This window comes from Spermophilus citellus, assembly GCF_964194105.1.
Source record: "Spermophilus citellus genome assembly, chromosome: 13".
NCBI classification, from domain to species: domain Eukaryota; kingdom Metazoa; phylum Chordata; class Mammalia; order Rodentia; family Sciuridae; genus Spermophilus; species Spermophilus citellus.
In genome coordinates, this window is record NC_138193.1 from 65,553,184 (window position 1) to 65,581,086 (window position 27,903).

At 33.5% G+C, this 27,903-nt stretch overlaps 1 protein-coding gene across 10 annotated transcripts in view; it reads left to right on the forward strand.

Moving 5' to 3' along the window:
* PUS10 (pseudouridine synthase 10) overlaps positions 1-27,903 on the forward strand; it is an 82,796-nt gene that overhangs the window by 24,258 nt on the left and 30,635 nt on the right. For 6 of the 10 annotated variants that reach the window (XM_081263917.1, XM_081263916.1, XM_081263919.1 and 3 more), the window contains 7 exons: positions 12,854-12,888; positions 15,512-15,623; positions 17,885-17,946; positions 18,253-18,298; positions 19,882-19,946; positions 21,405-21,490; positions 22,781-22,906. In XM_081263917.1, coding sequence (XP_081120043.1) covers positions 12,854-12,888; positions 15,512-15,623; positions 17,885-17,946; positions 18,253-18,298; positions 19,882-19,946; positions 21,405-21,490; positions 22,781-22,906 — 532 coding nt within the window. Of the gene's footprint in view, positions 1-443; positions 517-12,853; positions 12,889-15,511; positions 15,624-17,884; positions 17,947-18,252; positions 18,299-19,881; positions 19,947-21,404; positions 21,491-22,780; positions 22,907-27,903 lie in introns of those variants that run through there. The other 4 variants (XM_081263923.1, XM_081263924.1, XM_081263925.1 and 1 more) reach the window with 4 other exon arrangements.

Below are 27,903 nucleotides of genomic sequence, written 5' to 3' on the forward strand. Positions count from 1 at the left end.
AACAACTTTACAGAGATTACAGGTTCCAGGGATAGCAGGGGAATTGTAACAATAGACTTTTTCAATTGTAACAATTGTCTTTTACTTTTTAGCCCAGGCCTTGTAATCTAGAAGCTTTACAATGCCCTAGTCTTTTACACTTTAACTCAGACTTTTGCAGCTTAGAAATTTTACCTTTACAACGCATGCTAGGCAAGTGTGCTACCTCCAAGCCACAATCCCAGCCCCTTGTCTCAAGTTTCTTAAAGTTGCTTTTTTTTTTTTTTTTTTTTTAGTTTATTTGTTATGCTTCTTCTGTGTTGGAGGCTTTCCTCAGTTGCCTGCTCATCCCTGGTTGACTGGTCAGATAAGAATATAAAATAAGATACAATTGGGTAAATAAGGATAATTGACTGTGAATTTTACTGAACAGTGAGTAATCTTTCTTCCATATCATTATTTTTAGGTCTTTCCTCTTGAGCAGGTGACATTCCTCATAGAAGATGCAATCATCTTGCATCCAGAGATCTGCCCAGGGTATAGAAACTGGGTATAGAGAGGGATTGTGGATATATGTCATCATCTTTGTGTCTCTGTTTACTCAGTTAACTATTACATGACTCTTAATCAAAAGACCCTCACTTTGCCATCTCCAGAAAAATAAAGCTATGGTCTTTCATTAGGGTAAAGAGAGGCTTTCGGAATGGGCTGTATCTCAGTGTTAGAGCTCTTGCCTAACTTGCTTAGAGTCCTAGATTCAATCCCTAGTACTGAGGGGGGAGGGGGGAAGGACTTTCCCTTAACTATATGGAGTAGGATAGGTGATCTGAAGATCTGCCTTTTTTGAAAACAGATTTTCAGTCACTCTTACTTATTATCCCCCCCACCCGCTTTCCAGAATTCCTTGGCATTATGTATTGCTTAAACTTTTGCTGATTGTGAAGTATGTTTCCCTGCTGTCAATTTAGAATTTTGATTTTTAGAGTTCTGCTAAGCCCTTTACCATTTTTCATCTGCTATTCAGTTTTCAAATTGTTGTTCTTTCCTACACTTTCCCTGTTCCCATCATCCCCTTGGATTTTAGGCACTTCTAAAAAATCTCTTCACTCATGCTTTAGAGGATTAGCAAAAATGCACACTTGAGTTTGATTATCTCTCTTCACCAAGAGGTCCAAATATATTTGTTTACTTCTAGTACATAATATTTTGCATTTGTCTCGTTTTAATATTTATTTATAATTACATTATTTTTATTTACTTAATTAAAACAAATTACAAAGTCTTGTTTCTTTTATTTGTGAGGTTAGAAATATTTTCTTGCACTATATCAGCCCTACTAGAAATCTATCAACCTTGTTTTTTTTTTTAATAGTTGATAGACCTTTACTTTATTTATTTATTTATTTATTTATTTATTTATTTATTTATTTATATGTGGTGCTGAGAATTGAACCCAGTGCCTCACACATGCTAGGCAGGTGCTCTACCACTGAGCCACAACCCCAGCCTTCAACCTAGGTTTTAAACTCATAAACACTCAATTTGGTGCTGTTTTCTTTTTTCAGTTTATTTTCAATTGACACATAATTGTACATATTTATCAGGCAGAATGTAATGTTTTGATTACATGTATACATGTGTAATGAGCAAATCAGTGTAGTTAGCATATATATCACCTCAAACTTTTATCATTTTTTTCTGGTAAAAATATTTTAAATCCTCCTAGCTGTTTTGAAATATATATTACTGTTACCTGTATTCATCCTTTTGTGCAATAGAATGTTAAAATTTATTCTTCCTAACTATAACTTAGTACCCACTGACCACTCTTTCCATCTTCTCTTCCCTCTATCTTCCTCAACTCTGGCAAGCACTATTCTATTCTCTATTTACAGGAGATGACTCTAGTTTTTATATTAGAAATTAATTATTTTAGCAATATGAAGAGAAAATGTGAAAAATTTATTTAGAGTTTGTATTCTTTTGGGGAGTTGATGGAATTTACACCAGTCATGACCCTTAGAATATTTACAACTTTTAAGGTTATGTAATGGAGGAGTGCTGGATGGAAGAGAAAGATACAAAAATATTTTACTACTAATTATTTAATTTAATCACTTTTGACATCCTATGAGTCTAGGCCTTTTGAAATTTTTGTTTAGTTATTTTACCTTACATTTTTTTGAGCCCAAAAAAGGGTCACTTTTCCACTTTTATATCATATTGTACAGAATTAGTAGTGATGTATGAATAGCTCATCATATTTCCATTCTCCAGAAATGTACTTAAAATTTCCACACACCAGAGTTCTGTCTTTAGACCTTGCCTTTAAACAGGTCTTCACCAAATTATTCTTAGGAATCTGTGGGGTTTTTTCTTTCTTTCTTTTTCTTCTTCCTTCTCTCTCTCACTTTCTCTCATTTTCTTTCTCTTCCCTTCCTCCCTTCCCTTCCTTTTTTTCCCTTCAAAATATTACATCAAGGTTTCCAATTAAGATATGGGTAGATGTTAACTAGACCAAATTTAAGGTTCATGGCCCCTACGTTTCTACCTTTCTTAATGTCTTACTGTATTTTGTTGTTGAGGGTGTGGTTAGACTTGCTTTTGTCATTTGCCTTTATGTCTTGTGCACCTGCTAACAAGCATTCATAGCTAGAAACTAGCCCACTGCAGATGCTGTTCCATTCTCAGACTCATGTCAAAATTTAATAAATATCATCTTCCCTAAAGTTTTAGACTAAAACTAGAACTGAAGGTTTGGTTAGGGACAAACCTTAAGGAAATCCCCTTGTTAAAATTTAATGTGCTTCAAGAAGCAGCTTGATTTAATTTTGAATTATTAGTCAGGAGACCTGTATTATAAAAACAATTAACATATTTTTCTATCTGAAGATGTGTTTATTTCACCTTGATTCTTTTTTTTTTAAATTTTATGACAGCAAAATGCATTACAATTCTTATTACACATACAGAGCACACTTAGTATTATCTTCTCTAACTCCATCCATTAACCTGAAAATGCCATGATTTTATTCTCTTTTATTGCTGAGTAATATTCCATTTTGTGTGTGTACACACACACACACACACACATATATGCCACGTTTTTTTAATCCATTCACCTATTGAAGGGCACCTAGGTGGGTTCCATAGTTTAGCTATTGTGAATTGTGCTGCTGTTAACATTGATGTGGCTATGTTCCTGTAACAATTAACATTTTTGTAGACAGTTTCATTTATAACCTTCAATCATACAAGAATCCTCATCCTCCCTGTTTTATAGAAGAGGAAGCAAGTACCAAGAGGGCAATTAATATGCCCCAAATCACTTGCTGCTAAAGTAGAAAACAGAACTTGAGCTTGGTTATTTTCTGTTTGGGAATCACATGCTTTTCCAAGATAGTTTATGACTTCCTGGTTCTGATATTATTTAGGCAAGTTCCTGGAAAGAAAGGCACACTAAACCTTAACAGACTAGAAAATTTATCATTTATATTGGAAAGATTTTGTTTGAAGTTTTTAGTACATTGCCTTATTAAATTTGGAAAGACTAAAATATCAGTAGTTTGACATAACCTATTCTCACATTATAATAAAATTCACTAATTTGGAGGACTTTCTTTAAAAATAAGATCAAGATATAGTGGGAGTGGTATGCATTTTAGTGTAGAAAACATTCATTCTATCATCACACTACCTCTAAAGTTGGCTATTACAGCCGGGTGTGTGGTGCACACCTGTAATACCAGCACTCGGGAGGCTGAGACAGGATCACAAGTTCAGAGCTAGCCTCAGCAACTTGGTGAGGCCCTAATCAACTTAGTGAGACCCTGTCTCAAAATAAAAAATAAAAAGGGCTGGGGAAGTGGCTTAGTGGTAAAGTGCCCCTGGGTTCAATCCATAGTATCCCCCCCCCCAAAAAAAAAGAAAAACCCCAAACACAAAAAACAACAACAAAGAAAATAAAACCCCAAACAACAAAGTAAGCTACTGCAGTTATGGGAAATGAAGTTTATATTCAAATAATTGGTAACCGTTATCTTTGAGTTGAAATAAAATGTATGCTATTTTTAATTTCCATCTGCTTTTTTGCCTTCAAATACATGCAGTAATTTTAAACTAGGTCAACATATTCTTCTTTCAAATTGTAGCTTGAAAGAATCCTTAGGGATATATTTTAATGAATAGTTAAAACCAAATTTGTAATTAGCATATTAATTATGTAGTCTTTTTAAATGTACTTGAGAGTCCTTTAAAACTGTTTTCGTATATCTTTAAAACATTGCCCCTAAAAGTCTGGTTTGTGTGATTATTCTATCTATGAAGGAAACATTTGCTCAAGAAAGATAAATTTCTTTGAAAGGGTTTTTGGGGTAGGAGATAAAAAAAGGAGGTTGAATTTGATCAGTGCACACTAATGCATATATGGAAATATCACATTGAACTCCATTAATATGTATTAATAATAAAAAGTAAAGGTAAGGTCCCTCAATTCTTACTTGAAACATTACATATTCTGAATTAATGGATTTTCATTTGGTTTCCTTGATGCAAATAAAAGCACAAATAACATTTTTATTGCAAAATTCTGGTTTCTCCTGCAACAGGTGTTCTAATCCTCTGGCATATTTCTAAAGGATTGTAGACACAATCTAGAGTTAATATCCTAGTTGTGGCTCCATCCAAACAAGGCACTGAAGAATAAAGAGGAAGAGAAAAAAACCAAGAAATATTTTTAGCACAAGTTCCCCATAGAAATATTAGATCTCAAAAAGCCTACATTTTTTTCTAAAATAAAAATTTATTCTCAGTTCAAAGATGGAAACTATACTATTTCTCTTTCTCTTTCTCTCTCTCTCATTCTCTCTCATTGATATGAGTCAAGTAATAGTGAAGCAAGTTTCCTAGAAATACAGTATATTTGGCTGTACACAGTGGCTCACACCTATAATCCCAGCAGCTCAGGAGGCTGAGGCAGGAGGATTTTGAAGTTCCAGGCCAGCCTCAGCTACTTAACAAGGCCCTCAGCAACTTAGTGAGACCCTGTCTCAAAATATAAAAAAGAATTGGGGGTGTATCTCAGTGGTAAAGTGCCCTGCAGTTCAATCCCCAGTACCAAAAAAAGAATTATAATGTGTTTTAAAATAAAATAAATCCCAGGGGTTTGGGAGGCTGAAGTATGAGGATAACAAGTTCAAAGCCAGCCTCAGCAACTTAGACTCTACACAACTTAGCAAGACCCTGTCTCAGAAATAAAATATGAAAAGGGCTGGGGATGTGGCTCAGTTGTTGAGTGCCCTTGGGTTCAATCCCTAACACCAAAATAAATAAATAAATGGATAAATAAATAAAATTTAATTTTAAAAATTCTAATATCATACAAGCAAATATACTATATAACACTTAAACATTTTATAATCTAGTGTTATTTTTAATTTCTGGTTTAGTAAATTGATAATTTGACATGCAATTCATTTTAGGAAACTTACTGCTATACAAAAGATAACAGATGATTGGTAATGAGTTCATAAAATAATTATTAAATTTCTGGAAAAGATTAACAAGATTACATTAAATTTTTTCTTTTTTAGATTATAAAAGTAGTACATACTGATTGAACCAAAACCAAATAACTTAAAAGTGTAACATAAAGTTAAAACTAGTTTCTTTCTCTACCTTTTTCTTACGTCTCATTTTCTTGAGTAACATTTTACTGTATCTTGTTCTAGGCCTTTTGGTGGTATACAACTAAACAGATACATAACGTGTACTGCACATGGTTTGGGTTTTGATGGGTCATACATGTTCTAAAAACTTTTTTTCTAGAAACAACATGTGATGGACACTCTTCAATGTTTGAACTTAACAGAACTCACATGATAGTTAAATCATGTTTTCTTAATTCATGTAACCAATTGATGAGTAGTTATATCGCCTTCAGTTTTTATTACAAGTGAAATTTGCAATGAACATTTTTGTATATAGAGCTAATATATCTATATTTTTGTTCAATAAATTCTTATAATTGGAAATGCAGAATTTAATGGAATATGCATTTCAATTTGTGATAGATGTTCACAAATTGCCCTCCCAAAAGGTGGTACAAGTTTAAAACAGTGTATTGCAACCCCATACTTTTGCCAAAGAGGGAATTATCATACTCTTTTTTTTTTAAAGAGAGAGAGAGAGAGAGAGAGAGAATTTTTTAATATTTATTTATTTTGGTTTTTGGCGGACACAACATCTTTGTTGGTACGTGGTGCTGAGGATCGAACCCGGGCCGCACGCATGCCAGGCGAGCGCGCTACCGTTTGAGCCACATCCCCATCCCCGAATTATCATACTCTTAAATATTCTAATCTATCTGCAAAAGTTATCTTATTTTAATTTGCATTTGTTTGATTTTTGGGTGAAGTTTTATATCTTTGTTTAATAATGATTAGATTTTTATCAATTTTATCTTTTCATCTGACTTTTAAAAATTAATTAGCAAGAGCTCTTTGGACATAATGGTTATTAATCTTTTGTGTTATTTCTTCTAGTCTGTCACTCGTTGTTTACCTTTGTTTATGGTCATTCAACAAATATAGTTTCTAATTTTTATGGAGCTTTTCATTTAGAAATAAATTTCTCCATGTTTCTTCCATTCTTTGTTTAGGTCTCAATTTTTGTATATTTATTTCTGTGTGTAGGTATATGTTTTCAATTTTTTAATTTCCTGTAGGAAAGCAATATGAATGTGTGTGTGCTTACTATTTATCTTATAACTGACTAGTCTCTGTTATTAAGGTTAGCCAATTTTCTGGATATACAGTTACCTTATTTGTAAGTAGTGATAATTTGGTCTTTTCTATTATTTTATATTTTATATGCATCACACACATATATTCTGAGTATATTGTTAAGTTCTTTTTAATAGATATCTTTTTACTGTTTAAGGAAATTTGCTTGGATTCCTAGTTTTGTGTGTATGTGTGTATTTTAAATCAGAAATGGACATTTGTAATCATTTTCTCTTTTGAACTATTTTGTAGTCAAGTAAATTAATAATTTTCCATGTGTTGAACTTTTGTTGTTTTCCTGAAATAAATCCGTTTCAGTCTCATTTTAATTAAATTTAAAATTTGACTTGTTAATATTTTACTTAGGATATTCATTACATATACATGTTTGGTTTGAGTATTGAATTATGCAATTAGATCATGTAAACTTATGGAATGGATTGTGAGATTTACCATCTTTATGTACTCAGAAAAATTTAACAACAAAGATGTTTCTTAAAGTTTTGTTGTATTTTCAAATTTTATTGTTTTTATTTTGTGAATATGTTAAATATTGATAGCTGTAACTAGTGTAAATAAAAGGTATTTGGGGTCCTGAAAAAATTTTTAATTAATATTTTTAAAAATTTGTTCTTTTTTAGATATACATGATAATAGAATGTATTTTGACATATTATACACTCATGGAATATAACTCCCCATTCTTATATCAAAAGTTTTAAAGAACATAACAGTTCCTTTACTAAACTATTGAAGAACTACTGATCTAGATATAACAATTTAATTTATTTGAAGGTTCATGTATTCATCTTCTAAAAAGTTCTTCAAACTTTTTAATATAGAATATTCTACTGACCATGATTTATATGCATTTGCATATATACCTACATATGTGATTGCATTTTGTTTTTACATATTTATTGTAATGTACATATTATGTTTGTGTTTATGAGCATAACTGCAACTTGTATGGAAACATTGGCCTATAAACTTGGTTCTTGGGATCATTCTTGTGGCTGATTTTTATCGGTAGGCCTAGTGCTTTGCATGTGTGAGTTAGTGGACTTCTGATGATAAACCTGAATGAAAGTCATAGAGTTCTGTATCCCTAGGCATGAAGAATCGGGGTTTCTCCAAGGAAGTTGTTGTTATAGGCCAGCCTCATTCTATGATTGTTGCACTGGATTTCTTGAAATCTATATTGTGCCCCAGGCAGCAATTCAGAGGCACTCCTAGGCTGAGACATTGTACAAAGGTCTAGATACTATGAATGTTCAGTGAAGGTACTGGTTTTTTAAAATCAGACTTAAGGGGGAAATATAGATGTTAATTGAGAAATTTTTGCTTCACTGTTGGATTAGCTCTAGAGCTACCTGAAATTCGGTTGGTAGGTTATTACTCATTATCCTGTGACACTGAAAGTCAAGACTGAAGCATGTCTGTTTTGTTTCATCTATCCTGGAGCCTTAGCTTCTCTGATAACTGGAATAACAGACATGCCACCGTGCCCACTTTGCCACAACGTACTACTTCTTGCTTGAATCACTGCTTTACTTTATCAAGTGTCTTCATTCCTTAGTTTCCATCCTCCTCCTCAAATTCTCAACCAGAGTGAACATTCCTGAAGACAAAATAGGTTTGTGCCACTCCATTGATTAAAATCCTAAGCACCATAATGCCTTAAGTATAAAATCTAAACTTCTTAATATGGGTTTGATGTTTCTATAATCTGCATTCCTGCTTCTTTCTTTGCATTATCCAGCCACACATCCTTAGCTTTTTTTTTAATTAATTTTTTTTTGAGAGAGAGAGAAAGAGAATTTTAATATTTATTTTTAGTTTTTGGCAGACACAATATCTTTATTTGTATGTGGCGCTGAAGATTGAACCCAGGCCACATGCATGGCAGGCAAGCACGCTACCGCTTGAGCCACATCCCCAGCCCCATCCTTAGCTTTTTGCAGTCAGAACCTTCCTAGCATTCTCTGACCTTTGCATTTTAGGAATTTTTTATTTGGAATATATTTTCCCCAGTTAATTCTGAGCAATTGATCCTTCAAAGCTCAGAATAAGTGTCATTTCTTTTCCCTACAAGACTAAAAACTAAGATTCCTTTCCATGTTCCCTCAACTGTATCCCTGTCATAGCTCCCACTACTTTATATTTTAATTATTTTCATGGATGTTATTAATTACTAATATTATTAGTGCTTATTATAAATTTTCCCTCTTAGTTCATGGGTTTGCTCATGGTCTGAGACTGGCCTTTCATCTCTTTATTCTCAGTAAAGATTTCACCACATAGGAGGTACCCCCCAAATATTTAAATATTGAATCCCTTCATCTTATGGTTGAGAAACCGAGGCCTACAGAGATAAGCCGCCTTGCAAGAGATTATATATAAAAGGGCAGAATTTACCTTTTGATCAAGTGTTGATTTCCCTTTATCAGGAATTACTGACTCAGATGTGTTTATAAGGTTCAAATAGGTAATAAAAATGTGAAAAGTGAACTCTTCTTATCCTCTTCATTTTTTCTGGAACACATGACTCTCCTACAATATTTTACCATGTATAAAAAAATGTTTTGGTATAAGTAATTCTTTATTTTCCTCTTAAACTACCACATAAGAAAAACAATAGTATGAAAATGGCTCTATTGTGTCTTGATGAATTTTAGAAGATTCAAGGATCAAATATACTTTTCTCTGTGCTACCACAGGACTTTATATATACATAAATGTGGCTTTGCTTTGTGGTATGGTGCTGGGTATTGAACTTAGGGCTTCCTACATATTAGGCAGATATTCTACAGTAGTAGAGCTACATCCCCAGCCCAGATATCGCACTTCGTATGGCATGGTTTCTGTCTTTGGGTTCATGCCCTTGTGTGATACTCAAAACATTCTGACGGTTCCAGTTACATCTCTAATCATTGAACCTCTTCCCTCAATTTTGCACACATATTCATATATTAAACTTCAACTTTACTGAATTATATTTCCCCAACATGCCTTTTTTAATGCTTCCCCATCTGTCCTTCCTTCCCGCCAACTGTGCTTAAATCAACCTCAATCCCTGGTCTCACTGTCATCCATTCTGTTTGGTGCTAGATAAACCTCAGCACAGAACTCTAAATTCAAGTGCCATTCCTGGGCATAGAATGTTGCATGTACACACACACATGTGTGTGTTTTACTAGAGCACACACAAGCACTTTAGCAGATAGTCATTCAACTGCTCCATTTAGGACTTACCTAGAATTCTTGCATAAAGTTGGATTCCAGGATTAAATTGTGTAGTTCCTGAATTTTCAGGCAGTGACATACTGCCTCTGGTATCAATTTGATTAAACTTGATAACTTTAATGCCATTTGGTTCTATTGGGGAGAAAGAAAGAATTTAATTGCTTACTCTAGAGAATGGATTTTTTCCCCACTGACTAAGGAATAGAACATTTATTAAGATTATCTTTGTGACCTGAAAGGGAGAAATGTACTTCTTTTTCCTTAAAAGAAGCACGTCCAGGGCATTTTTAGCATGTGGTAAAAATTGAATAATTGGGCAATACTGACTTCTTTGGGATTCAGCCTTCTAGCCCCTGCTGTGTGATTAGTTCTGTCCAACCTGCTGGCATGCTTGAGCAGGGAGCCTGCAGAGGATTAGGAAGGAAAAACCCTTTAGCAAGTCTCAGGTACTAAAGACGTTTGATTTAATTTCACATTACACATGGTTATATGGTTTCCCTTGGCAACCTCCAGTTCTGCCCTACTTTATAATCAGAGGATGGCAGGATACATTGCACACTTGTCATCACCTGGAAAGGGAGTGTAGAGAACAAAATTTGTCTCAAAAGAAGAGACAAAAAGGTTACTAAAAAGAACAGAGGAATCTGATATACCTTCAGAAAGAAACAGATGGTTCTCTGTAGATTTCATTGATGAGAGAGATTCTAGAACTATCTATAGCAGTTTGGGGATATGAAGGAATGAGACCTAATTCTATAAATATTTTAAGGGGTAAAAGAGTTATATTTACAAATTAGAGATGAGTTTTCATTTTAACAACAATAATAGTTACCATTTAATAAGTACATGATAGGAATCTTTGGTAACTTCCATACATGATTTCATTGAATTCTCACAATATTCCTGCCAAGAAATTATTAATATCCCTGAATAGATGAAGAAATAATTGTTTATTGATCTCTTAAAGTATGAGGCTGGAGGAAGTGTGAGACAACATGATTTCAGTTTTGGAGACCACTTATTTTTTTCTATCATCTTAAAAATCTTAAAATCCTATCAGTCCTTCCTTCCTTTCTTTCTTCCTTCCTTCCTTCCCCCCCTTCCTCTCCCCCCTCTTTTTGCCAGGGCTTGAACCTAGGGATGCTTAACCATTGAGCCATATCCCCACCTCTTTTTAAAAATCTTGTATTTAGAGACAGGGTCTTACTAAGTTACTTAGGGTCTTGCTAAATTACTGAGGCTAGCTTTGAACTTTTGATCCTCCTGCCTTAATCTCATGAGCCACTGCGATTACAGGTGTGCACTACCATGCCTGGTTCACAATCCTATCAATCTTAATAGCATTTACTATAAAGCAGTATATTAACTGATGTCTACTAATGATAACATTCAGCCCCTTCAGAAAAGTTTAAATTTTAATAATCTTAGTCCAACTCTATAATTTTACATATTAGGAAATTGAATTCCAGAAATTAAGTGGAGCGTAAAACTAGGTTTTCTAATTTCTAGTAATCTATGAGTTGTATATGCCCATACACTTTGAAATAGGGGTTCAATAAATGGAAGGAAATAAGGGGTCTTGTAGTACTTTAAATGGTATTAGGCTGAGGTAGCATGCAGAGTAAAAACAATAAATCAGGCATTGGGAAGAGTTCTTACTTAGCTGGTGATTAGTTCATTCTCCTTGACTCAAGTCTGAACGTATTAATATACCTCATATTTTCAATGATCACAGGTCTTTCGAAGTGTCTGGTGTTCTTCCAGTCATTTGAGGGAAGACCTGTTTATTGAAAAGGAGAGGGGCTGTACATATGTATCTGTGTGTGTGTGTGTGTGTGTGTGTGTGTGTGTGTGTATTGCCATGTCCTGAAGTAAATGTGAATGCTAATGACTGGCCATTTTTGTGACCTGTGAAAGCAGAGACTATGGTATTAATATTATTGATTTGTTCACAAGATGCCATACACTGTGGGCAGGCCATGTCATTACCTTTTACTGAAGTGAAAGCTGTGGGAATCTAATGGAAAAACGGAAATCTCAGTGGCACATATTTACTAGGCAAAGCATTTTAAATGAATTTTATTTACTCCTTATAACTTCAGTGGTTATAAATGTTATCTTCATTTTTAACAGTTTTTTTTATTAATCCTTCCTAGAACATTCACCTAACACTTTATTATGAGAATTTTTAAATGTATAGAAAAGTTTAAAGAATTGTTAACAAACATCCCAAGGCCAATTGGATTCTACAATTGTTACTTTTATATATATATATTTGCCTTATTATATATCTGGCCATCCATTTATCTACTCATAAATCCATCTTAGTTTTTGTTGTATTTCTTAGTGAGTTGCAGACGTTACTACATTTAACTCCTGAACATATAAGTGTGAATATCATGAAGTAGATAGAGTTAAAAATGTTTTCCTTAACTGAATAAACAAAAACAAAAAAACTGGAACCTTCAGTTCTGTGTTTTGGGAACTATGTATTCAGTCCCTTTGAGCTTTCTCCCATGGAATAATAAGGTATTTTAAGAAAAAATGTAATCTACACATGTTAAAAATCACTCATACTTCATTAATGAAAAATAGAAACATGTAAAAGGAGGGAGTACCCCTGAATTCATAGGCCACAGCAGCTCAGCACTGCAAAGAAATCTTACCCCATTTCTGATTTTAAACAAGACTGAGGTCACTGCAAAATTTTTAAACTCAACTCCTCTCCTAACAAGGGAAGTTAGATTAGCAAATTAGTTAAGCACTTCAGTAATGATATTGGAACTTAATTTCACTGAACTTTTCCCCTTTTCTCTTCTTTCTGGGTGTGACTAAATTGCCTACAGCATGCTGCATGGTTGCTGGTAAAACAGGAAATGGGGTAAGTAATTTAGGTAGGGAGTTTTTAACCACCATTTAAATACAAGCTATCTAATTCTTAAATACTTTTACTGCTACTGCCCCTCTCTCTCTCTCTCTCTTTCTCTCTCTCTCTCTTTAAGAGTGGGAAATTGGCACAAAGAAGCAATTTTTTATTTTATCAACCTTATTTAGTTAGTTTACTTGCATAGCCTATTAGTAATCTATTAAAGTAGGTTTATTTTTGTATGTGTATATTAATGTGAATGTATATACATAAATACATATTTTATATGTATTAGGCACTTATGTAATTTGAGAAATTAAAATAATAACTTTTATGTTGGTCTTAGAAAATAAATTATAAAACTAGGACATAAAAAATAAATTGTAAAATTCTAGCTAAGCCAGAATGAATTTATACACTGCTAACTCATAGAAAACATAAATGTACAGCCTTTTTAAAAAAAGTTTTTGTAGTTGTAGATAGACACAGTGTCTTTATTTATTTTTATACGGTGCTGAGGAACGAACCCAGTGCCTCACACGTGCAAGGTAGGCACTCCACCACTGAGCCCCAGCCCTGTACAGTCTTTTTTTGAAATTCTTAGAGATCAAATGTATTGGAGTTTTAGAATTTTTGGATATTAGGGAGGAAATTCGGTGCTAAATATAATATATAATACACTCCTTTCTTGGGGTGGTACTATATAATCAAACATTAATATTTCTTCAATAAACAAGAATATTCACACTAAGCTTGGTAAGCAAAGTAAATAGTCTTGTGTTTTAATTGGAATGTGATTGCCAACTGAGTGGGTTTGTTTGTGTTTTTTAATGATATTGGGGATTGAACCCAGAGCCTCATACATTCTAGGCTAGGGCTCTACCACTGAGCTACATAGTTAGTCCCTTTTAAGTTTTAAAATTTGAGACAATTTTCTCCACTGGACTAAGATGCTCTAAATATATTTCAAAGTATTGTGAAGGATTTAAAAAACAATTTTCTTAAATATGTAATGAATAATGTTTTAACTCATTTTTAGGATTGACTTAAATTACTGCAACCCTTTGCACTTTAAATAATTAGAATCTAAATAATTTTTAAATAGTTTCCATTCTTGTGTTTTTGTTACATATTTTATCCTTTAAATTGTATTCTTAAAAATGTATCCACACACATTAATTATACACTTTCAGCTGTGATGTTAGTTTATGTATATATCATTAAACTGTTGATACAGTATCAAGATAGTCTTTTAAATGCCTGAATGTTTTTGATATTCAAAGAATTAGAAGCAGTTTGTGAAGCTTCATATTTGAATAAATCCTTGAATGTAGAGGAGTAATTTGATTATTTGTCATAGGGCTTATCTGGGTATTTAAACCATAATCCCAAAGCATATTAAAACATTTCTGTAACCAGTTAGAATCTCTGCTAGATACAGAATGAGTAGATAGATTATTTTTTAATTTGTATTTTTAGAGAACAGTGGTGTCTTTATATTCTTCCCCCACCCTGATAAATTCAGTTTAACAATTAGCTAAATTAAATTACTTTTGTTTTCTACCTGCAGTTAGTAATGTCTTTTATTCTTACAGAATTAAAATACAATGGATATTGCAATGGATATAAATCTAATTTTTATCACTGAAAATTAGACATTAAAAGGGATGATTCACAAGTTCCTCTGAACATCTCTTTTGTTAAAAACAGCCCTGTAAATAGCCAGGCTGTTTTGAAGTTTTACTTATTTGAATTATATGGACTTGTTAGTTTGTTTGTACTGTCCCTGTTTTCAACAGAGTAGAGCAGTTTTAGTAATACCACACCATGTTTTTCTTTCCTCTTACCTCAGTTTCTTTCTATCACAATTTTAGACTAAATCTAGATCTCATAATAGGGACTTTCTAAAATCTGTGTATTGGTTCATGAGTCAATTTGGGGGGAATGTGAAGTTTTTTTTCAGACAAGAATCTGGAAGTACATTGATGAGCATTTCAGAATATTAATACTTCAGGATTTAATATTTTCAGTAGCAAAGAAAAATAGGAGAGATTTTACATTGATTTCCCAAAATTAAGTCCCATTTTTAGCAAGACAGAAGATGCAAGTGTTTTTGTTTTTGTTTTTGTTTTAGTACTGAGGATTGAACACAGGGTACTTTATCACTAAGTCATATCCACAGTCCCCTTTTTAAATTTTGAGACAGAGTATCGCTAAGTCACTTAGGGCCTCACTAAATTGCTGAGGCTGGCCTAGAACTCGGAATCCTTCTGCCTCAACTTCCCAAGTCTCTGGGATCACAAGTGTTAACCTCCATGCCTTGCTAGATGCAAGTATTTTTAAACAGGGATATGAGCAGTAAACAATCATCTCTTTTCTACCTTTCCAGAATGTATAAATCCTAGAATCTGGCAATTCCATCCCAGAAAAACAGATTCGTGTACTTTTGTCAATAAAGCTTTAAAAATTGCTTCCTTTATTTCACTAGAATATAGTTGCATGAGGTAAGGAATTTTTGTTCACTTTATTCTCTGCTTTCTATATAATGTGTAATATAGTAAGTATAATTATATAAATACTTGCCTTTAACAGAAAAAGTGAAGTTTTTGATGTCAGTGAATTATTTTTTATTTCTCAGAAAACAGAGTCTGTCACTGGGAAGAAATGATATAGTTCAGCTAAAAGAAGCCTACAAATGGATAACATACCCCCTGTTTTCAGAGGAACTGGGTGTTCCCATTGATGGAAAGGTATCGGGGTCATCAGCATTGTTAATTTCATTCTGTGGTTTTATTAGTTTTACTTTATTCTGTGGCAGGGTTTGGACTAGCCAGAGGAATTTTCTGCTTAAATAATTCAGTAAAGGATTTCCAAGCTTTTAAAAATGTTGATTTCTAACAGTCATACATTGAAGATAAAGCCTCTTTTGTTTTTATTCCCTAAAAGAGTTCTTTGTGATCCAAGACACTTATAACAAGTAATATGTACCTTAATTGACCTTAAAAGGTTAGAAATGAATCTTTTCCTCTGATGTATTCATAGTTTCATGGGAGGGGGGCAGATTTACTGATATTAAGCAATATATAAATAACTGACAAGACTGAGTCAACTCTAGACTATTTAATTTTGGTTAATCTGTGGCTAATATTGTCTCCAAATATACAGGCAGTACTGATTCAACTATAGTGAGCTTGGGCTCAATCCATCCCACTTTGTTGGCATTCAGTTCCTTCTGTTTATTTTGAGACAGAGGCTGCTTTTGAATTGAGAGCCCTTTGTCACCTTTCTCATAATTTCAGAGAAGACTGCCTCAATCTCTGGAATATTGAATTTCAGAGAAGAGCCCAATAGGTTGCTGGATGTGAAAACAGAACATATTCCTAGCTCATCTTAAATTAGATTTTAATAGTATGGCTTTATTGCATCATCATTTTGCTTGAAGGAAATTCCTGGAATATCAGATACACCCCTATTCAGATAAAATCACAAAACCATCTTACAAAGCTAGTTTTTTTAAAAAAAAAAATCCTAAATTATATACTGTTTATGCTTCTATTAGTTAGAACACATATGACTGTCCTTTAAACTGAATACTGAGAGAACAGAAAATAAAACCATAAATAGTATGAAGAGGAAATGAGATAAAGAGAAGTCATGAATGCAAAATATTTTTACCTCAAATTTCAGTTTGGGAGCACAAATACTTTTACATGTTGAATCAGTGAAAACGGAAAATAGAAAACAAAAGATGTAATAATGTTTTAATAGAGTCAGACTGAGTGAAGTTTTCTTTAATAGAAAACGTGGTTCATTTTAATTTTATTTTGCAAATTTGGATAAGGAGCAAAAAAAGCTCTTTCATTTTGTAATTCTAGAGTAACTAATAGGCTTATTAGCAATCCAGTGAACTTAGTACATATAGAAATCAGTAAATACACAGAACTAAATAAAAAACAAATTGTAACTCAGTAAAAAAGACAAATTGTAACAAAGTATAACATTTATATCTTTTTTAATGTGAAATTTTATATATTCTCTGTGGAGATAAAAGTATATAGAATATGAAATTGTGCTGTTTTATGTACAAGATGTGCATGTAAAAGAATATAGCATTTTTTAAATTTTAGAATAATTTTCTATAACTTAAATGTCTGACACTTAAAATTCAAAAATGTTTATGAAAAAAGATTAAATAAAGCAATTTTCCAAAAGCATGTTTAATATTTTAAAATGTACATATATATGTTTATATTCACAAATATGTCTAGAAACATATTAAATTGTTAATAGTTCTATTTCTGTGGATTGGAAGTGAAAAACCATCCTGTATTTGATTATTTTATAATTTGTAGGTGTTACTTTTGTAACAATACAAAAAAATTAAGATTTATCTATCTCAAATCCATTAGAAATTTGAGCACTTAAAATATGCTTCATACAAGGGCTGGGGATATAGCTCCGTTGGTAGAGTGCTTGTCTTGCATGCACAAGGCCTTGGGTTCAGTCCCCAGCACCACACACACACACACACACACATATATATGTATACTTCATACAGAATTTTTAAAGATGCAAATAAAATGTGTTTTGCCTTATTAATAATTCTAATCATAGTATTGACAGAATAAGTTGTTTCTTTTAGTTATTCTTTCTGGTTCCCTGAATTCTGATTGAATTCCGATTCATCTTTGTACCTAATTTGTATATTTGTCTAAAAAATTACACAAATTTGTTTTGATTTTACTTTAAAACTTTCTTGGTAGTATCTCTAGTGACTGAGGTTTACAAGGTAAAAAAAAAAAAAAAGAAAGAAAAACAACAAAAATACAATCTTAAAGTTTCCTTTACAGCTGCCCTGTGAACAAGCTGATTTGAGAGTAGTAGTAATATTTCTAGTTTTCCTTGTCACTTTTTTGAGCCAATCTTTGAGAGTTGATTTCTATATCCAGTCATAAGTTGTAAGATGTTAGTTTCCTTTTGCTCATTTTAAAACTGTCTTTATAATTTTTAGAGCTTGTTTGAAGTGAGTGTGGTCTTTGCTCACCCAGAAACAGTTGGGGATTGCCACTTCCTGTAAGTTGCCATGTAAACGACAGTGTCAAATTTTGAAAATTGTTAATGCTTTTGGTTTTCATTGAAATAGTAATGTTTCTCTTTCTAATTAACATTTCAGAACTTGTCATATTTTAGTACATTAAAAGTGTGCCTTCTAACTTAAGGTTTCTAGGTAAACCAGGGTAGCTCATGTAAGAGATTAATTTTATTTACTTCTGATATCTTGAGTTTAGCAATCATGTTGTGTAAAATATATTTAATTGACTTATATCTACCCCCAAATAAACTAATTAACTTTTTATATTCACTTGAATTTTATTTCAGAGGTAAAATTTTCCCAGACTGTTTCAAGCCAGCCAAAAATAAGCAGGTAAGGATTCTTTTGAGCTGAATATGAAGGTAACAATAAAATGAAAATGCACTGGAAATGTGGCAACTCTCTTATGCCAAAATTAATCTTTAAATATTTTCATTTGCTACATTTAGTTTTTTCAATTCTTAGCACCTTTGCCTTCATCTGTGAAGTCATTGCACATACATATCCATATTTGTGCCTGTGTCTGGGTTGTTCCACTGGTTCCTTAAATTTAGAACCAGTATTTCAATGATATTATTATTAACCATTTGGGGAAATACAGCTTTCAGTTTTTAATCCACCAAATTGCACCATCAGGGAAAATCCATGGCAAGTATCAGCAGTGTCCCAAACTTTTGTCTAATACATACTTTCCAGAAATTAGTTTAAAAAAAATCTAATCCAAGCTAAGTTATTTTATTTATTAGGATAGTCATAAATTAATACAGATTGAGTGTACCTTATTCAACAATGCTTAGTTCATAAATGTTTCAGATTTGGAAATTGTTTGAATTTCAGAATATTTGTGTATACTTTACTGGTTAGGCATCCCTAACCTGGAATTTAGATTTTCAGATTAGAGATACTCAACCTTTGTAGATATTTCAGGCCACATTCGCAAAAAGGATATTTTATTCAGAGTCTCCTTTGTTGTCTAATGTTAGCTGATTTTCATGTCAGTGAACAAATTAGTTATCATATTCTTTTAGTTCATATTATGCCAGAATAAGATAGCATGACATGCTGTTGGGGCAATCTTTCACGCTCCCATTACTTAGCTGGTATTTTATAGTTAAGCATTCCTACAATTTTACTAACATCCATTTTGTTCTGTAGTTGTTAAAAAGAATATGTTTATTTTCAAAGATATCTGGGTCTTTCTGCTTGATTTGACTACTAATTGGCTTATTTAGAACTGGGGGAAGAAGTTAATAACTTTTGTCAAATACTGTGTATGGAAATAATTAGAAATGCAGTCTAAGTCTAAAGCATTGTCTCCTTATTTTTCTTTTTTTAGGGGGAAACAATCTAAACTTTTTTTTTTTTTTTTTTAGTTGTAGATGGCCAGAATACCTTTGTCTATTTTTATGTAGTGCTAAGGATCAAACCCTATGCCTCACACATGGTAGGCAAGTGCTCTACCACTGAGCCACAACTCCAGTCCCTCATTACTTTTCTTATATCATGGCACACCTGGAGCTTTACCATGTTGATTCAATACCTTGAGATTAACAAATGGAATTGAGGTTTGGGGGGAAAAATCAATCACATTTCCTACAATGTTGTCATTTTTATATTTGAAGAATGCCATATTTTGAGAGAAGTGAGATAGTGCCATCAAAAACACATGTTTTGTTGGTCTGCCTTGTAGAGCAGAAATAGATCAAATTGAAGAGAAAGAGTAGAGGTATACCAGTTTCAGAACTGACATTATGACTGCTTAAGTTTTACTTATTTTCTTGAAAATAGTAAGTATTTTCCCCTTTATGTATGTAAAATGACATAATTTCTCCAACTGTGTTCTGTGTTTCAGCTCTGATTTTTTTTTTTTGTCTAGGTAATAAAATGTCTTTTAATTTTCCTTTTACCCTGTATAGTCGGTATTCACTAGAATGGCAGTTATGAAAGCTTTGAATAAGATAAAAGAAGAGGATTTCCGCAAGTAAGTAGAAGTATCATGGAATTTTAGAATAAAGGGAATGTTAGAGATAATTCAGATTATCTCCAAGACAAGACTGGATGTATTTCAGGGACCAGGACTGCATTTTAGTCATCCTTATATTCCCAGTTCCTGATATAGTAACTGGCATGTAGTGGTGTTCAGTAAATGTTTGTTAAGCTAATATTTAAATTATGAGTCAAGTCTAACTTCTTTATATTTTAGAAGAGGATATTGAGATCCGAAGAGGAATTGACTTGCTTATGTTTTCAACTGGGTAACAGAGGGTGGACCTCAGGCCCAGTGCCATTTCTATTACTTAACTAATCCTATATGTCCTAGCTTGGCCCATCTCCAGAGGAGGGAGAAGACTGGGGAATTTTCTTACTTGTAATGGGAATAGCACTGGCTAGGAAGTCAGGAAACTTGATTTTAATCAAGTCCACTCTGTTTCCCCAGTTGAAATCTTAGGCAAGTCAACCAGCTCTTTGGAAATCAGTGCCTTCTTCTAAAATATAAATTGTTAAAATATGCTAAAATACAATAAACCTTACATTATAATTTTCAGTATATTTATAAATAAAATATTATTGTGGTTATTCTTCCAGAAGATACTTGAATAAATTTCAAGCAATGATATTATAAGGAGGGTTTTATATCTCTGACAGAGTCTCAGAATGGAAAATATTTTTATTAAATTTTAGAGAGTAAATTTTACTTTATACACAGGAAATTTCCAAACCATGCATTTGGGGTTAAATCTATATCTAGTTATTTACAGGTAGTTTCCAGTTTTGAACTTGCAAATTTCTAGACGATGGATAGAGAATAAAGCTATATGTTGTTTTTTCCTGTCTGTCCTCAGTAGGTTTAAAGTTTCTTAGCTAAGAGGACTGTGTCAACCACATCCCCCGCCCCCCCACATAATCTAATTCCCAAGGTCGTATTTGGAATGAGAAGAAAGCAAAAGGAAAAGTGGTCAAGTGCCCTCCCCGACAGTTGGGACTTATTTCCCACAGGTGGGATGCACTTCGTAAGTGGGACCACTTACTGCATATTAGCTTTACCCAAATAACTGAGTATCATGTAGGTAAGCCAGCAGCAAGTGACAGGGAGAGCAAAATGATTGAAGAGCCTGGAGAGGCTTCCACTTCATAGATATGGATTCCCCCACCCCCAAATCTCAAGGCTGTGAAATTCATTTGGGAAAATGAGACCTCCTGAGCATAAAAGGTAGCATCAGAGCTCTCATAAACTTAGTGCCACTCTCATAAATTAAAAGTGTTACTCCAGAGGCCTAAAATAACTTTATTGTTTCAAAACTAAAAGTTAGGGAGAGGTGTATAGTCCTTGAGAACCTCAGGTTCTGTTTGTGTCTCAGACAATGCTGATTCATCTTAGTTTTGTAATTCAATATCATGTCTGGAAAATAGTAGCTGTAAAATTTGTTTTGTTTTACAGGCAGTTTCCTTGTCCTCCAAACTCACCAAAGGCTGTTTGCACTGTTCTTGAAATTGAATGTGCTCATGGTGCTGTTTTTGTGGCTGGTAAAATATTTTGTCTAGAATATATGTATACCGTCAACCTACTGTTGTCCTTTCTGAACAACTCAGTTGACTCCTTTTCTGTTTTATTTTTATTGTTGTTATGATGTTCTGGTTAGTTTACTCTTTTGATATGTAACACTAATACCCAATCTTTTTTTTAGAGTCTGTAGGCTGTCCTAAAGATCCTTAGGGAATATAGTTTAAAAAAATCCTTAGGAGAGCTGTTATTTCAAATGTTATGCCAAATGGAAGTGACAACTTTCCAGGTTTTAGTAGTTTACATCATAGGTGGGTAGAAATATAGACAGATGTGAAGACCCAAAGTGATCAAAGACTATAGCACTGAAGATATTTTATAACATGGAAAGCAAACTTGAAAAAATGATATTATTATGTCGAAATGACCAAACACTTGGCTTTCACCTGAAAAAATAATTGTTATATTGACTTTCCCGAGTGGTTAGATAGCAGTTTTAACTGCTTCAATGATTCACACCTATATTCCCACATACTCAGGAGGCTAAGGCAGGAGGATCACAAATTCAAGGCCTATCTGCGCAACTTAGTGAGATCCTGTCTCAAAATAAAAAATAGAAAGGACTGCAGATGTAGCTCAGTGTTAGAGTACCCCTGGGTTACATCTCCAGTACCGTGAAAAAAGGAAGAAAGAAAGAGAGAAAAAGAGAAAGTCAGTCAGTTATAGCTCCTTCATAGTAATAGGTGAAATGAAATTGCTCTTAGCCTGCCCTAGGGCAGTAAAATCTACCGGCTTAGTATAGCTTTATTCATAAAACAGTGAGTCATAGTCTGTTGGGGTGTTTTGTTTTTTGTTTTAACTTAGAAAAACTTCAAAATTTCCTATATTTGAGTTCTTTGGAATATGTTGTCACCAGTGACTATTACTTTGAAAGTATTATTAATCACATATAAAAGCAATAATTTTTATTTTATTAATGATCCTTGGTATGTACCATAATATTATATAACTTGTTCAATCAGCCAGTCATATTATAAAATATATTGAGCATTCCTTTCAAACTTACTTAATACACCATTCATATCATGTCTTTAGCCATCTATTCGATTGTTACTTTAAATATTTTTAATTATCTTCATTTCTGTGTGCTGGCTCCCCAATACATGGAAAACAAGTGAATTAGTTAAAGGCTAGGCCTTGTTCTGCATCATAGTACCTAGAATATTGGCACTCAGTAAGTAGTTGTTGCTTCTCTTTATCCTATTGTGTTCATCACACTGTTCCATTGAGGCTACCTGATATTTCTTTGGCAGGGAGATACAATAAATATTCCAGGAATCTACCACAAACTCCTTGGATAATTGATGGAGAAAGGAAGCTAGAATCTTCAGTGGAAGAATTAATTTCAGATCATCTGCTGACAGTATTCAAAGCAGAGAGTAAGTGTTATGATATTATTATTTTAAACACATTGTTATTTATGAATAGATTTCTTGGGAGCGGCGGGAAAGATTTCTAAATTTTATTTATCATTACCGGGTCTGGTCCTCTTGGCTCTGCGCTTCCCATGAACAGGGATTGTTATGTCCAGGGCTCTTCCTTCTCAAAATCACTGCTCCCTTCTGGGAAACTCAAAACAGATGAAACTACTTTTCAATGAATGCAGTTAAGCCCTGGCCTCAGCATACCTTAGCCTTAGCTTCTTTTGGGGAATATGAGGAAATTAAAACACAGCTTCCACATCCAGTGCTTGTTCAGGAGTTGTCACTGGCAAATATCTGGCTTCTATATTAACCTATAAAGTATGTTGGGATGAAGTTGAGGCCTTGGGAAAATAGATCAACAGTAGCCATTTTACAAGGACTTCATGGCAGTGTGTTGTTTTAATTTCTTAAATATTAATGTACCCAGAGTGTGTGGAATGAGTCAGATCCTGTTATGCTTATGTTATCCTTGTCTCAACAAGTCTGTCAGGTCAAAGGCAGCATGAAGTCCTGTGATTTCACCCTGGGGTTAGATAAGAGAACAAGGAGTAAGATTTCAATCACAGGAAATCATGTTACATGTCAGGAAAAACTGCAGGCAATGAGTTATGTCACTTTTTAGAATGTAACTTTTTCGAATGGGGCTCCTAGCCAGAGTAGAAGACCTTTTTATCAGGAACCAGCTAGATATCTGTTTTTCTCTCTGAAAAATCTTAAGAAGAGTGTGCTTTGAGAAGGAAGGCAGATGATCTAGATAAGGTACAGTTGTCCCTTCTAGCTCTAATTTGTTAAGAAGAAAATGAAGCATTTAAAACCATATCCTTCTTATAATTTGTTGCCTGTCAGGTTGGTTGGGCACCTTCCTTTTTTTTAAGGCTCTTTAAGAATTTTTTTACTGAATGGAGAAGAAAGTATCCCAGCAATCTAATATTTTCCAAAATCTTAGGAGTAAAAAACTCTGGGCTATTGCCATAAGCTTTTACTTATTAATTTAATATTTACAACTGGTTATCTCATAAGATTTACAAAGTAATGAAAAAGTGAAAATAAAGCTTAGCATTAAATGTCTTCAACACTTTTGAGAGCTACCTCATTCCCTTTCTGTAAAAAAGATTTAAGAAATATTCAGTTCTACTTACTTAGGTCCCAAGGAAACCTCTGTCATCCTTAGGGCTGTTGGAGAGCTCTGAAACAGCTGTGCTTTCCCCCCTCAGTTTTTATGAAGGTGATTTGTTGTCATTTTCTATTTGAAGGAGGAACTATTACCCCCAGACTGAAAATAAAGCGAATTGTGTGTTCAGAGTGTTGAAGAACTTTATTAAGAGCCATATGAGAAAAAGCAGACCTCTGGACCTCTGTGCTGATGGCTCCTTGTTAGGCGATAAAACCTTGTTGTTTGAAATCCCTGATTAATAGCATCAGTTTTCTAAATTAATCAATTTCTAAGCTATATTACCTGTTATTTCTGATTAATGGTTCATATCTGAAAAGATGATTCTAATTGTTGTAACCCTAAGTTTTACAGTTCTATGAATTAAACTGGTATTACATGGGGCACCCTAGCTATTCACATGATAGTTCTTACTCCTAGGTGGGATATACAAACTTGTTCCTTCACTTCCAACTGGCATGTGCCGTTATCTGCTTGCTAATTCCTAGGTAATGAGTAATAAATTTTGACATGCTCTTAAATTCAGAGTCTAAGAAGTTTTCCCCAGTACTATACTTATTACTTTACTTATTGAATAAATATTTGTCATGTCAGCTCCCTGCTGAAAACTGGTCAGTGATGAGCTTTAAGATAAAGCTTAGTTTCAAACTATTTAACTTAATGTTCCAAGGCCTTCATTAGCTGGCTTCTGCTTATCTTTCAGTCTTGTCTGTCTGTCCCTGGTTATGAAGGCCATTACAGATTAGTTGAACTATTTATAGCTCCTGATCATTTTTGCTGTTGATTTTTTTTTTAACATTCTTTCCTTTGAGCAGAAGACAAAACCCACAGAATTAGGGGGATAAAGCAAGGTATAATGTGAGTTTAGAAAGCTCAACTAAGTTTTAGTATGTATTTTTTAATACTTAAGGCAGTGGCTCCCTTTCCTTTTTTGTTAGCTATTATTTCTGATTGTACACTAATAAAGTTTCAGGGTTTATCTGTACAAGTTTCTCCCAGTCTTAGAGTCCAACAGTATTTTCTTAGTTCTCAATTTTGAAACATTTTCAAAAAACTATAATATATATACTTCTCCTTTGTTCTGGATTTAATGCTTCTCTGGCCTCCTCAAGAGCCTAGCTTTCTACACATCCTTTCTTCTTGATCAGTTGGAGTTTGTGGGAAGTTTTATGGGATGACATATGAATCTATAATTTCCGTTCTGAGTTAGCAGTAACTGTTGGACTTATCTCTGAGTCCTGTTCATTCTTTCCACCACTGCTAGTCTTGAGTTCTGATTCAGTAGCTGTGTACCCCTTGATTCCCTGACATGTATACAGAATCCTACTCCCTGTCTACTTTCTTCACCTGGAAAAGAACCGGACCTCATGCCTCTTAAGGATGCCCACTTGGCCTGACCTCAGGTGTTAGCAAACCGCAGGTCACCTAGACTTCTGAGCCTTGCAAGCAGCTTGAATTGTAGACCTGCCTGTGATATCTAGACCTTATCCAAATAGCTGCAGGTTGAACGTACAGCTTTGGGTCCTGTGGGTCAGGAGAAATCCATATTACCAGGTGCTACATGGCACATACAACAGCCAAGAGCCTGTTTCCAAAAAGGTGTTGGCCTTGGCTGGCTAAAGGAATTTTTTAAAGGGAAGGGAAGAAAAAAATCTTACTTTCTGTATAGCTAAACATCCCAGAAAGGAGGGCTAATCTTCATTGTTATTTTCATGGGACTTTTTAAACTTCTGGCTTCTGTTTTTTTTTTTTTTTTGTCTTCTTTTTAAAAGACAGGGTATCCTTATGTTGCCTAGATTCAAGAGATCCTCCTGCCTCTACTTCGTGAAAGCTGGGCTTATAGAAGATTACCATTAGCTTTCCTTTTTCTAAAATTTGCATGAAAACTTTGCATATAAAATCTTTCCTGAGAGAAAATGCTTATCAAAATGATATAGTCCTGCATATCTTGTCCCTCTCCTGTTCTCAGGAGGCCCAGGTTGCTTGCCATTCAAGTGCTGGAAGATTCTTAGGGAGAATACCAAGTACCCTGAAAGCTAGTGAATGGACCCTCAAGAGAAAGAAGCCCGCAAAGTAGTCCTTTGCTTAAAAGGAAAAGTGAGAACTATGCAATGATAGATGAGTAGATATGCAAATAATACCAAAAAGCAAGGAAACAAACCATCCCAAACAGCCCATAATGCTTTAGCAACTGACTCCATTGATTCTGCAGTGGAGGAAATGTTAGTGAAGGAAGTCAGAAAAATTCATAGTTAAAATGTTATATGAGCTAAAATAAAGTATATAAGGTGTGAAGTCAGAGGGAAAATACAGGTAGTGAATGATCATTTCAGTAAAGAGGTTAAGATTCTGAAAAAGAACCAAATGGAAATCCTGGAAATGAAAGAATAAATAAACCAAATTAAAAATTCTATGGAAATTATCACAAATTGATTAGAACACTTTGAAGATAGATTTCCAGGCCTTGAAGACAAAGTATATGATTTGAAAATAAAGTCAACCATAAAGAAAAGATATTACTAGACCATGAAAATATTCAGGAAATCTGGGATAACATTAAAAGACCAAATTTAAGATTCGTTGAGGGCTGGGGTTGTGGCTCAGTGGTAGAGCACTCGCCTTGCATGTGTAAAGCCCTAGATTTGATCCTCAACACCACATAAAAATAAATAAATTAATTAAATGAAGGTATCATGTTGATCTACAACTACAACAATATTATTAAAAAATTCATTGGGGTAGGTAAAGCTCTGAAATATAAGTTAAAGAAATATACAATCTTTTCAATGAAATAATATCAGAAAAATTTCCAAACCTTAAGAATGAGATGGAAATTCAAATACAAGAGGCATATAGGACTCCAAATATACAAAATTACAATAGATCCATTTTAACAATTTTAAGGCACATTATAATGAAAATGCCTAACACAGAAAATAAGGTTAGAATTTTAAAGCTGCAAGAGAAAAATGACTGGTCATATTTACAGATAACCCAACTCAGAGGATTTCAAGTGATTTCTCAACCAAGACACTAAAAGTGAGGAGGGCTTGGGATAATATATACCAAGATCTGAAAGAAAATGGATACCAACCAAGAATACTAAACCTAGAAAAACTAAGCTTCAGAATTGAAAATGAAATAAAGACCTTCCATGATAAACAGAAGCTAAAAGAATTTAGAGCTAGAATGCCTACACTATAAAACATACTTGATAAAATATTTCATGAAGAAGAAATGAAAAATAAAAATGAAAATCAGAATAGGGAGGAATTACACTAGAAGAGTAGTCAATTAAAGTGAATAAAATGCAATTTAAATGTAAGAAATAAAATGGCAGGAAAAAAATAATCTCAATAATAACATTGAATATAAATGGTCTGAACTTTTCAGTTAAAAGACATAGGCTGGCAGGTTAAAAAACAAGACCCAACAATATGCTTTCTAAGAGACTCACCTCATAGGCATAGACATTCACAGACTGAAGGTAAAAGGATGGGAAAAAACATACCATGGGACTTTTAAACAAGCAATGTTAACTAGTCTTATATCAGATAAAGTAGATTTCAAGCCAAGATTAATCTGAAGAGACAAAGATTACTTCATAATGCATAAGGGATAAATAATACATCAACAAGATATAATGATTGTAAATATTTATACCCCAAACAATGGAGTATCTATGTACATCACAAAAACTCTTCTTCATATGAAGACTCAAACAGACCATAATACAGTAACACTGTGTGACTTTAACACACCTCTCTCACAACTGGATAGA